This window comes from Scylla paramamosain, chromosome 40 (genome assembly GCF_035594125.1).
Source record: "Scylla paramamosain isolate STU-SP2022 chromosome 40, ASM3559412v1, whole genome shotgun sequence".
In the NCBI taxonomy this organism is placed as follows: Eukaryota; Metazoa; Arthropoda; class Malacostraca; order Decapoda; family Portunidae; genus Scylla; species Scylla paramamosain.
In genome coordinates this window covers 5,848,001-5,861,230 of record NC_087190.1, presented here as the reverse complement: position 1 = coordinate 5,861,230, position 13,230 = coordinate 5,848,001, and the positions used below count along the sequence as shown (strand labels likewise).

The 13,230-nt window shown below is 43.6% G+C and overlaps 1 protein-coding gene and 1 long non-coding RNA gene across 2 annotated transcripts in view; one reads left to right on the top strand and one right to left on the bottom strand.

Moving 5' to 3' along the window:
* Positions 1-13,230, bottom strand: part of LOC135092761 (uncharacterized) — a 72,235-nt gene that overhangs the window by 1,534 nt on the left and 57,471 nt on the right. The gene's annotated exons all lie outside the window — the stretch shown is intronic.
* The window catches only part of LOC135092760 (uncharacterized), a 72,652-nt gene that overhangs the window by 29,892 nt on the left and 29,530 nt on the right, over positions 1-13,230 (top strand). The window contains exon 4 of the mRNA XM_063991445.1: positions 10,620-10,741. Coding sequence (XP_063847515.1) covers positions 10,620-10,741 — 122 coding nt within the window. The remainder of the gene's footprint in view (positions 1-10,619; positions 10,742-13,230) is intronic.

Sequence of the window (13,230 nt, the reverse complement as noted above, 5' to 3'; positions counted from 1 at the left end):
TCCCAACCTTTTATCCTTCTGCTAATGTTGTCACACTGTCTTCGTGGGATTCCTCCGATCACGATCTCAATAGTCCTGTCGTTGCAATTCCTCCTCAGGATCCCTCAAAGCGGAGTTGCCTCTATAGTTTTGCCTGTGCTAATTGGGCAATCTGAGAAGGTATTCTGATTTTCCTTGGAATGATTACTGCTTCTGTTTCAGAGACCCTTTTCTGTGTGCTGAGCAAATAACAGAAGTGATGGTGTCTGGCATGGAAGCGTACCTACATTCCTCACTCTTCCTTTCCCTCTATACTTTCCAGCATTGGTTTAACTCAATCTTTTGTCGTGCTGTATGTGATAGAGTGACGACCCAAAAACAGTATTTCAGCTTTCCATTACCTGAATTTCATGCGCTTCCTAAATCATACCAAGTGTGTTCTTCAAGTAGCCAAACACTCCTTTATCAATAGAATATGTCAAAATATTTCTCGATTTAACTCTCCTCGTGACTTCTGGTACCAAGCCAAAAATATTTCCAACAACTTTTCTTCATCTTTCCACCCTCTATTTCAGTGTTTCTTAATCAGGGGTAAATTTACCTCTTAGGATTAAAAAAAAAAAAATACATGACCGGGTGTAGATATCTGATATACCTGAGAATTGAAATAATAATTCAATTAAATTTCATTTTGTAAAATAAGAGAGAGAGAGAGAGAGAGAGAGAGAGAGAGAGAGAGAGAGAGAGAGAGAGAGAGAGAGAGAGAGAGAGAGAGAGAGAGAGAATGTTAAGAATGTGTGTGTGTGTGTGTGTGTGTGTGTGTGTGTGTGTGTGTGTGTTAGGAAGAGAGGAATTTTTTTTTTTTTTTTTATGTAATGGAGAAATACATCAAGCCGAGGAGGATAATGATGAAGGAAAGGTTGAGAATCCCAGCTCTATTTCAACTTGATAATATCACTGCCATCTCATCTATCTCTAAAGCTGCGCTCTTTGCTCAAACCTTTGCTTAAACAAAACAAAAAAAAAAAACTCTGCCTTGAATGATTTAAGGCATGTTCCTCTCTCTCTTATATCCTTTGATTACTTAACGTCTCCCATTAAGATTTTCCATGCCCTCGCTGGCCTTAAACCTCGGATGGCTTACTGATGGAGTTCCTCTAATTGTTCTTCGAACTGTGCCTCCATGCTTGTACCTTGCTTAGTCAAACTCTTCCAACTATGTCAACATCTACCTTTCTTTCTAGCAGGAAGTTTGCCTACATTCAGCTTGTTCCAAAAAAGGGTAACCGCTTTCATCCCTCATATTACCGTCCTATTGCTTTAATTTCATGCCTCTCAAGTTTTTAATCTATCTTCGACAGTAAGATTCTTAAATATTGGTTAGTTCACGATCTTATATCTGATCGCCGGCATGGGTTCTCTTGTGACCGCTCTACTGGTGAATTTTGATCAGCGAAATTCGCTGTTGTCTTAGACATAACAAAGGCATTTGGTAGTCTAGTACAAAGCTTTGACCTCAAGTTCCCTTTCTGACCGTTCTGTTGCTGGTGTGCTTACTGTTCTTCTCTTGACTATATTAGTGGTGTTGTTCCTCAGGGCTCTGTTCTTTCACCAATTTTATTATTCATTAATGATGTTCTAAGCCAAACTTTTTGTCCTATCCACTCCTATGCTGATGATACCACCCTGCTCTTTTCAAGTCTTTACGTAGACATCCAAGCCTGGTGAACTAGCCTACAACTTTGCTATCCTCCATGACCTAGAGCAATTGGTGCAACACCCTACTCGTATTCCTGACCGTCTTGGAGATACGCCCAACATTCTTGACCTTTTCCTGACCTCTAATCATTCTGCTTATGCTGTCACCCTTTCTTCTCCGTTGGGCTCCTCCGATCACAATCTCATATCTTTATCTTGCCCTATCACTCCAATCCCTCTTCAGGATCCCCCTAAGCGAAGGTGCCTCTGGCGTTTTGCCTCTGCTAGTTGGGGGGACCTGAGGAGGTATTTTGCTGATTTTCCTTGGAATGACTACTGCTTCCGTGTCAGAGACCCGTCTTTGTGTGCTGAGCGCATAACAGAGGTGATAGTGTCTGGCATGGAGGCGTACATTCCTCACTCTTTTTCTCGTCCTAAACCTTCTCAACCTTGGTTTAACACAGCTTGTTCTCGTGCTATACATGATAGAGAGGTGGCCCACAAAAGGTACTTAAGCCTTCCATCACCAGAATCTCATGCACTTTATATTTCTGCCCGGAACCATGCCAAGTCTGTTCTCCAACTAGCCAAAAACTCCTTCATTAACAGAAAATGTCAAAACCTTTCAAGATCTAACTCCCCTCGTGATTTCTGGCATCTAGCCAAAAATATCTCCAATAACTTTGCTTCTTCTTCTTTCCCTCCTCTACTTCAACGAGATGGCACCACTGCTATCACATCTATTTCTAAAGCTGAACTCTTTGCTCAAACCTTTGCTAAAAACTCTACCTTGGACGATTCTGGGCTTGTTCCTCCCTCTCCTCCACCCTCTGACTACTTCATGCCACCTATTAAAATTCTTCGCAATGATGTTTTCCATGCCCTCGCTGGCCTAAACCCTCGGAAGGCTTATGGACCTGATGGGGCCCCTCCTATTGTTCTCCGAAACTGTGCCTCCGTGCTTGCACCTTGCCTAGTCAAACTCTTTCAGCTCTGTCTGTCAAAATCTACCTTTCCTTCTTGCTGGAAGTTTGCCTACATTCAACCTGTTCCTAAAAAGGGTGACCGCTCTAATCCCTCAAACTACCGTCCTATTGCTTTAATTTCCTGCTTATCTAAAGTTTTTTAATCTATCCTCAACAGGAAGATTCTTAAACATCTATCACTTCACAACCTTCTATCTGATCGCCAGTATGGGTTCCGTCAAGGCCGCTCTACTGGTGATCTTCTGGCTTTCCTTACTGAGTCTTGGTCATCCTCTTTTAGAGATTTTGGTGAAACTTTTGCTGTTGCCTTGGACATATCAAAAGCCTTTGATAGAGTCTGGCACAAAGCTTTGATTTCCAAACTACTCTCCTACGGTTTCTATCCTTCTCTCTGTAACTTAATCTCAAGTTTCCTTTCTGACCGTTCTATTGCTGCTGTGGTAGACGGTCACTGTTCTTCTCCTAAATCTATTAACAGTGGTGTTCCTCAGGGTTCTGTTCTGTCACCCACTCTGTTCTTATTATTCATTAATGATCTTCTAAACCAAACTTCTTGTCCTATCCACTCCTACGCTGATGATACCACCCTGCACTTTTCCACGTCTTTTCATAGACGTCCAACCCTTCAGGAGGTAAACATATCACGCAGGGAAGCCACAGAACGCCTGACTTCTGATCTTTCTAAAATTTTTGATTGGGGCAGACTTGGTATTGTTCAATGCCTCAAAAACTCAATTCCTCCATCTATCAACTCGACACAACCTTCCAGACAACTATCCCCTCTTCTTCAATGACACTCAACTGTCCCCCTCTTCTACACTGAACATCCTCGGTCTGTCCTTTACTTATAATCTGAACTGGAAACTTCACATCTCATCTCTAGCTAAAACAGCTTCTATGAAGTTAGGTGTTCTGAGACGTCTCCGCCAGTTTTTCTCACCCCCCCAGCTGCTAACTCTGTACAAGGGCCTTATCCGTCCATGTATGGAGTATGCTTCACATGTCTGGGGGGGTTCCACTCATACTGCTCTTCTAGACAGGGTGGAATCAAAAGCTTTTCGTCTCATCAACTCCTCTCCTCTAACTGACTGTCTTCAGCCTCTCTCTCACCGCCGCAATGTTGCATATCTAGTTGTCTTCTACCGTTATTTTCATGCTAACTGTTCTTCTAATCTTGCTAACTGCATGCCTCCCCTCCTTCCGCGGCCTCGCTGCACAAGACTTTCTTCTTTCTCTCACCCCTATTCTGTCCACCTCTCTAACGCAAGAGTTAACCAGTATTCTCAATCATTCATCCCTTTCTCTGGTAAACTCTGGAACTCCCTGCCTGCTTCTGTATTTACACCTTCCTACGACTTGAATTCCTTCAAGAGAGAGGTTTCAAGACACTTATCCACCAATTTTTGACCACTGCTTTGACCCTTTTATGGGACTGGCATTTCAGTGGGCATTTTTTTTATTAGATTTTTGTTGCCCTTGGCCAGTATCCTTCCTACATTAAAAAAAAAAAGCCGTCATAAATAAAAAAATAAATAAATAAATAGATAAAAAAAAATCACTCAAGGAAGTCAGAGAACGCCTGACTTCCGAGCTCTCTATAATTTCTGGCTTAGGACAAATGTTTTGTTGTTCAATGCTCCAAAAACTCAGTTCTTCCATCAATCACCTCGACACAGCTTTCCCAGTAACTATTCCCTCTTCAATGACACTCAACTGTCCCCCATTCTAAACTGAACACTATAATTCTGTCCTTTGCTAGTAATCTAAACTAGAAACATCACAACTCCATGTCTGGTCAAAGCTTTTATGAAATTAGCCTTTCTGAGTCGTCTCCACCATTTTTTTTTTTTTCATCCCCTTATCTGATAATTTTGTAGAGGAGCTTTATCTGGCCATATATGGAGCACACTTCACATGTTTAGGGGGTGCCCACTCATACCTATCTTCTAGACAGGTTGGAATCAAAAGCTTTTCCTCTTATCAACTCCTCTTCTATAAGTGACTGTCTTCTGCCTCTCTCATCGCCGCAATATTGCATATCTTGCTATCTTCTACACTAACTTTCACACTAACTGCTCTTCTCACATTTCCAGCTGCATGCCTCCCATCCTCTCGTGACCTAGTCGCGCAAGATGTCCTACGGTCACTCCCATTCTGTCCATCTCTCTCATGCAAAGGTTAACTATGGTCTGACCATTTTGAATTCAGCGTTTAGGCGTTGTGCTTTCTGGGGATTCTCCAGCTTGTGACGCCGCCAGACCTTGTACTGGGCAATTATCAGATTAGAGCTTATGTGTCGCTAATAACTTCACTCTCCCCACACCACCTCTCTCTCTCTCTGCCTGTCAGTCAGTCAAAACTGTTTTCTCTCTCTCTCTCTCTCTCTCTCTCTCTCTCTCTCTCTCTCTCTCTCTCTCTCTCTCTCTCTCTCTCTCTCTCTCTCTCTCCGTTGTTTATTTCGTTTAAATGTGATAGGTTTCCTTTAAGACATGATATTTCCCTTAAACTATGATGTTATATTTTTATTCTTTAGTTAAGACTTTTTTCCACACCACCATCGAGGTAACAGTCAAGGAACGTTGGTGGTTTTAGCTGTTAAGGCAACAGTTCTTGAGGGGTCATGTAATGACCCGCTATTAGCTTTTTCTTCCAAAAAATGCTTATTTACTGAATAAGTAAGCTCTTTTTCTCAGCTGTGGAGGTAACAAGAGAGAGAATGTGGAAGGTAGCTTCCATCCTGGCTGGCGGGGCGAGAGGAAGTGACCATCGATTAACACGCTCACTCTGATCATGTGACCTCACTCGGTCATCCATGGAGACGTGACAACGCCTGGAGGAAACGTTGCCAAATATCGTGGCGTTTGCAAAAAAAAATTAAATAAATAAATAAAATGCAAGTATCATAAAAAAAAAAAATATTACACTAACTTGTCTATTTTAGAGCATCACAGTGTATATATACTACAACACCACTTAATTTTGAGGTAGGAAATATCTGACATGAGGTATGTCTTGGTATAAGTGTGGCAACACTGCAGGCCGGGGAATCCTCAAAGACAACGCCTAAACGTTCAATTCAAAATGGTCAGAAGATAGCATTCCCAATCATTCAATATTTTTTTTTCTGATATAATGTCTGCTTTTTTTATTTCATCCTTTTTATGACCTGAAGTCTTTCAAGAGGGAGGTTTCAAGACAATTATCCTCCAATTTTGGATGAACCTTTTCAAATTTAAGGGTTGGCACTCTTTTTTTTCGTGTGAGTGTTATCTGTTGCTCCGAGCCAGTGCCTCTTATAAAAAAAAAAAATCTATATTGTTGCTTTTTTTTGTTTGTGATTTCTGTCCTCTAACGAAACATTTCTTTAATAGGTGCTCTTCCACGACGTTCATTGCACATTCACAATTATAAAATGGCAACACAAGTGCTTAATATATATATATATATATATATATATATATATATATATATATATATATATATATATATATATATATATATATATATATATATATATATATATATATATATATATATATATATATATATATATATATGTGTGTGTGTGTGTGTGTGTGTGTGTGTGTTAGGACCACAATTCCCAAAGCTGACTTCCCAAAGCTGCCACATCTGGACTAGCTTTCCTGAACCACCTCCTGCGTGGACTCAGTGCAGGGCTCAAAGACAGGTGTATGTACAGGGTCCCTTGTGACTCCTGCACCCTTTCCATAACGGTCGTAAAACCAGGTTACACTAATTGAGGTCGGCAGTCTGTTTTACCGACCTACAGACAAGGGAAATAATTTAAAAAACACTTAACCCAAAGGAGGCGCCCTTCAACTTGAAATGCCGCTTCTTCTTTCTCCTCTTCTTACTCTTCCCAGACCCGTCTCTGGTACTATACCAGGTCTTCACGGCTACTTTGGCGTGCAGTTTTACTTCCGCAGGGTATTTTATTCATCTCTTTTGTCCAGCAACTACGGCTGCGCCAACTCTGTGACTCTGGTCACTCCTCCGTCTCCGTCGTCATCTCTGTTCTCTGCCTTCTCTACTTCTACATCTACTCTCACCTCTCCTCCTCACTTCATACACTTTGCTCCATCTGTATTTTCTCCACACGGTACAAGCTTCAGAGTCATCATGTAATACTGACATCCCTTCTTCTTTGCAACACACAATGAGTCAACCAGGGACTGTAGTGTCCTGGTGCAACATCACAGCAAGGCCAGTCAAAATACATCCCGGCCAAAAAATACTTTCACTCGGGCCCGCACTGACCACATCATTACTCCCACTTGCCCACTCCTGGCTCCGTGGAGCCTTCGTGCCACACCCATAAAACTGACAAAATGAAAATGCCAATTTCATGGCAAAATTCAGAGGCGCTCTTGTGCCGCTGTCGACTAAACAATATACTTCTTCCTGGGTGTCACACCACCAAGCCTGTGTCTTACTGTCAGGCACAACACTATTACGCCTCATTCCTCCCGCCGGCCCGTCGATGCCGACATCCATCAACACATACTACATATCTCGGGCCCAGCACCTGACAGTCATAAACAACAGCTCGGCCACAGGCAACCCTCAAAAACACTGAAGGTGCCTCCTGAGCAGCAACCTTACACAGCGCTGCCTCCCGACGCGGCACTGTAACGCTCGCGTCAAAAATATCACAATTCGCCCCGGAAGGAGGAATCATTAATCACCCCTACACTAGAGGAAACACGACTGATAGAGGCCTCGGACAACAGGCTTAACAGCCTGACCCGCGCGGTTACGCCCAACAAACGTGGTCACACCGGACCACCAAAACTGCACCAAACGCTCCTGAGTCGACCTGACTCCAAAACGGCTAAACACCAGACCGCTACGTGCTTCTAGCACCAGTGCCTCATTAATTGCGGATGGCACATCAAAGTGGAGCTCCAAACCTCTGTCCTCCTCTCCGCCGGCTATTTACAGTATTGTAAATACTTCCTTGCCATTCACTCCTGCCTTGGCACACAGTGGAGCAGCACACACACAAGGGTCAGAACCCTCCTTAACTACACTGATAGCTGTCGCAGCAGGTGCCAGCAACGGTGGCTCGCCACGTAAGCAAACACCCTCCGTGTCTGGTCCCGGAAGGGGAGCAGCCTGCTCTCTGCTTTCGGTACTCCCTGCAGTGGAAGAAACTCCCACCTCCCCGCCCTCGGCAGCGCCCAATGACACACCAAACACAACTTGCTGGGACCCAGACTGAGTACCGACGTCCACAGCCTCAACACCAGGTGACAACTCCGCCTGAGTGCCACCTCTGAGAGGCTTCACAGGGTGAGGCAAGCCGTCAAACAAACAATCCAAACTCATCACTACAGATTCACCCTTGGCAACACTCTCACCAAAATCAGGTGTTTTTTGCGGTGGCTCTGCTATTTTGTAATCAACTACTGCACACTGACTTAGAGACGAATCTAACTCTGGCTCGTCAAAACCCTTGCCAGCAGCGGGACAGTCCTCTGGCCACTCTGCCCCCCATTGCAATATCAACACAAACACTGCGCTCCTTTTGTGGTGGCGCTGCCTTATTGCAGTCACAGATCCCGTGGGGCACCAGACGCCGAGGTGCTCACCTCGCCTTAGGGCGACTACCAACAGGAACAACTGAATCAGCACTCTCAGCAACCTCCACATCCGGGTCGGCGTCCGCGTACAGGAGATGCAGCCAGATTCTTCCACCTGCCAGGTCATTCCTCAGAAGGAAATCAACATCAGACACTGGCAGGTCCTCCGCTAATGCCACCCACGCCTTCGCGGTCACTAGCGGGCATGACAGCCCGCTAGTGGCCGTGGTAAAGCTCTCCACTCTTCCAATTCCCCGGCTTCGCACAGGCTGACCGGAAGCAACTCACCTCCCAATCATATTCCGGCACAGCGACTGCTGTGCCGCTGTGTCTCTCAAAACTGTAATGGGGTATTCAACCCCATCAATTTCAACAGTGCCCCAATTCAAGAAAGGGCGGCACCATTCCAACTCAGATCTCAATGGGGGACGGTAAGGTAACAACAGATGAGGGGGCGACCAGAACGGCCTTTCCACCCTCACGACTAAACACACACACAAAATCAAGACCACTGGCTTCTGGGGCGTCTTGGAAGCTGTAGCGGTTATCAATTTGGGACAATTAAATTTGAAGTGTTTCGTACTTCTACAATAACAACACATGGGCTGCGCAGTATACCTGGGAGTGCTGTGTTGCATGCTTCCGTCTACATCGTGAGCTGGTTGGAGACTTATTACCTACAGGGCTGACTCGCCCCGACTTATTACTGGGAGTCCACTACTATAACGTGGACTCCTAGACAAACTGGCGCCGGCCGCGCCACCAGACACATCAATAGCCCCACCATGGCACAGGCCGGTGCGCCAACACGTGGTCATCTGTCCACGTAGCCGCCTCCTTAAGGCTTTTAAATCTTTTCTCACGGAGCAACGGCACTAATTCCTTCTCGGCCACATTATTAAACTGGTCCATTACCATGAATTCCTTTAGCTCATTGCTCGCTAGCAATCCTTTTCTCGAACGTCTCCTCCAGGAAGCGAGTGCACACTAAATAGGAGTCACTATGCCCCTTATTTCCTCCGCGGAACTGTAGCCTATACGCCTCCGGCCGCACCTCATACACTCTCAGGATGTCAGCCTTAAACTCGTCAAAATCTTCCAAATCCTCTACTGACATTCTATCATAAACTTCCAAGGCCTTACCCTTCAACATATTAGCCACCAGGCCAACCCACCTATCCTATGGCCAATAAAATTCTAAAGCTTTCTTCTCAAATCTCCTAAACTACTCCGTTACCTTCTTTCCATCGAACTCAAGAATCAACTTCAAGCTCCTCACCATCTGGCTTTCTACTGTATCCTCCTTAACTCCTTCTCTCCTCAAGCCATGAGGTGTATTAACTTCTATTCGACTCTTTTCCAACCCAAATATTCTATTTTTTTCAGTGTCCTCCCTCTCATACATCTTCGTCTCCTTTTCCTCCTCAAGTAATCTGGCCTTCTCCTCAACCTGAAGTCTCTTAGCTTCCCTCTCGACTTCAAGCCTCCTGGCTTCTCTAGCCTCCTCAGTCATCAAATCTCCTTCAATCGGCTTGAGCTTCCAACTGGAGCCTTCTTAATTCTCTTTCCTTTTTCTCTCTAGCCTCCTCCACCTCCATTCTTCTCATTTCCAACTTGAATTTCATCTCTTCAGACATACTTTCGGTCTGGGAGAAGCCACCAACGCTATGTTGTGGGACTAGGTGTCCTCACACTGAACTGGGTCAAATTTACATTACGAGTACACATATATACGTATACCCGCCCACACTCTGCTCCCTGCACGCGAACTGAACACTTTACTTCTGAAAATTCTAATGATCAAACTGGAGGGGCTCGATGAATAATTATTATTGTCAAGAGCAACTCTTCTACTAAATACTGGGCGAGACTCAAATTGAATGGATAAGCAAGTATGGATAAGTAAGTAATGGGAAGTAAGGTATGTGTTATGTATGCATGTATGTGTGTTATAAAGTAAGTATGTGGGGAATATGAGTAACTGCGTGGATATTATCTTAAGAGCTTCAGGTTACAGGTCCAGGACTCGTCTAAGTCTCATCCTTGGGCTATCTCTCTTCTCATCTCTCTTTCTCTTTCTCTTTCTCCGTTCATTGTTCTTTTCTCATTCATTCTTACTACTTTCTTCATTTTATATTACATTATCTCGCTGAAGATAACATTATATATATATATATATATATATATATATATATATATATATATATATATATATATATATATATATATATATATATATATATATATATATATATATATATATATATATGCAAACTCAGATTGTTTTCATTAATATTATTCCACCTGAACCACTAAGCAGGAATCCTTAATAATCAACTTGATCTTTCCTCAGCTTGATGGTCTACATCCGGCCAGTGCTGTGGCACGAATGCCCTTCTCTTCTGGCACAACAGGACCACGCAAAGGAGTGATGATCTCACACTCCAACGAAGTTTCCAGGATGATAATGTTCAAGTAGGTTTTTGTTGTGAAAGCGAAAATTAGAAATTGATTCAGTTCAGCAAAAAGCTGTTGCCAAAACTATGGTCTGGAAAGCATTTAGAGGGGCGTGGGTCAAGAGGATATATGATAAAAAAAAATCTTCAAATGGTAGCAAGGGATATAATAAGGGTGAAATAATCTTCAGGGTAAGTAATCCGGTTTACACTCATTTGGTACCGAGGCAGATGATATGTCATATACTTGTAGGCCTCAGATCAGATGATCCTCAAAACAGATCAGCCTAAGACCAAATAGTCCTCAGAATGTTTGGTACTCGAGATAGTTGTTACCCAGACCACATGGGACCCAAAATGTCTCTAGATCATTACCCGTTTACTGACATTCGTTCGTTATTCACATCAAGTGCAAGTACAGTAGTATACAAGTGTCCTGCGAGTTAAGGTACATACTTCAGGATATGATTGTTCAAGTAATTGTAAGTCGAAAATACTCTATACACATATGCTGTGTTTCGCTTTATTTTGTGAAAAGTTAACGTGTAAGTTGTGTGTTGCAGGAACAGCTCGCCTGGGTGGGCCTCCGCCTCCTACCCTTTCTTCTCGGTTCGCAACGTATTCAGCAGCGCAGCGCGACATTAAGAGATCATTATAACAGTATTCCACCAAGGGGATATTATACCTCAACTATATATGTAATATTGCTCATTATAATTGTTTCTCCCTAGACGTGGTTGTCGATCCTTTCACAGCTGAGAGAGTTAATTGTTAGACTATTTCCCTTGTCTGTAGGTGGATGAAACAAACTGGCGACCTCATTGTGACCTGGCGTTACGACAGTTGTTAAAAAGGGTGCATGAATGAAAAGTGAACCTTGTAACCCATATTAATAAGCCCTGTATCAAGTTACAAGGTGACAATGGTCTGACCAGTTTGAATTGAGCATTTAGTCTTTGTCCTTTCTGGGATTTGCCCGGCCTGCGGCCCTGCCGAACGTTTTTTTTTTTTTTTTTTTTATGTAGGAAGGATACTGGCCAAGGGCAACAAAAATCTAATAAAAAAAAATGCCCACTGAAATGCCAGTCCCATAAAAGGGTCAAAGCAGTGGTCAAAAATTGGTGGATAAGTGTCTTGAAACCTCCCTCTTGAAGGAATCCAAGTCATAGGAAGGTGGAAATACAGAAGCAGGCAGGGAGTTCCAGAGTTTACCAGAGAAAGGGATGAATGATTGAGAATACTGGTTAACTCTTGCATTAGAGAGGTGGACAGAATAGGGGTGAGAGAAAGAAGAAAGTCTTGTGCAGCGAAGCCGCGGAAGGAGGGGAGGCATGCAGTTAGCAAGATCAGAAGAGCAGTTAGCATGAAAACAGCGGTAGAAGACAGCTAGATATGCAACATTGCAGCGGTGAGAGAGAGGCTGAAGACAGTCAGTTAGAGGAGAGGAGTTGATGAGACGAAAAGCTTTTGATTCCACCCTGTCTAGAAGAGCAGTATGAGTGGAACCCCCCCAGACATGTGAAGCATACTCCATACATGGACGGCTAAGGCCCTTGTACAGAGTTAGCAGCTGGGAGGGTGAGAAAAACTGGCGGAGACACCCCAGAACACCTAACTTCATAGAAGCTGTTTTAGCTAGAGATGAGATGTGAAGTTTCCAGTTCAGATTATAAGTAAAGGACAGACCGAGGATGTTCAGTGTAGAAGAGGGGGACAGTTGAGTGTCATTGAAGAAGAGGGGATAGTTGTCTGGAAGGTTGTGTCGAGTTGATAGATGGAGGAATTGAGTTTTTGAGGCATTGAACAATACCAAGTTTGCTCTGCCCCAATCAGAAATTTTAGAAAGATCAGAAGTCAGGCGTTCTGTGGCTTCCCTGCGCGAAATGTTTACCTCCTGAAGGGTTGGACGTCTATGAAAAGACGTGGGAAAGTGCAGGGTGGTATCATCAGCGTAGGAGTGGATAGGACAAGAAGTTTGGTTTAGAAGATCATTAATGAATAATAAGAAGAGAGTGGATGACAGGACAGAACCCTGAGGAACACCACTGTTAATAGATTTAGGAGAAGAACAGTGACCGTCTACCACAGCAGCAATAGAACGGTCAGAAAGGAAACTTGAGGTGAAGTTACAGAGAGAAGGATAGAAACCGTAGGAGGGTAGTTTGGAAATCAAAGCTTTGTGCCAGACTCTATCAAAGGCTTTTGATATGTCCAAGGCAACAGCAAAAGTTTCACCAAAATCTCTAAAAGAGGATGACCAAGACTCAGTAAGGAAAGCCAGAAGATCACCAGTAGAGCGGCCTTGACGGAACCCATACTGGCGATCAGATAGAAGGTTGTGAAGTGATAGATGTTTAAGAATCTTCCTGTTGAGGATAGATTAAAAAACTTTAGATAAGCAGGAAATTAAAGCAATAGGACGGTAGTTTGAGGGATTAGAGCGGTCACCCTTTTTAGGAACAGGTTGAATGTAGGCAAACTTCCAGCAAGAAGGAAAGGTAGATGTTG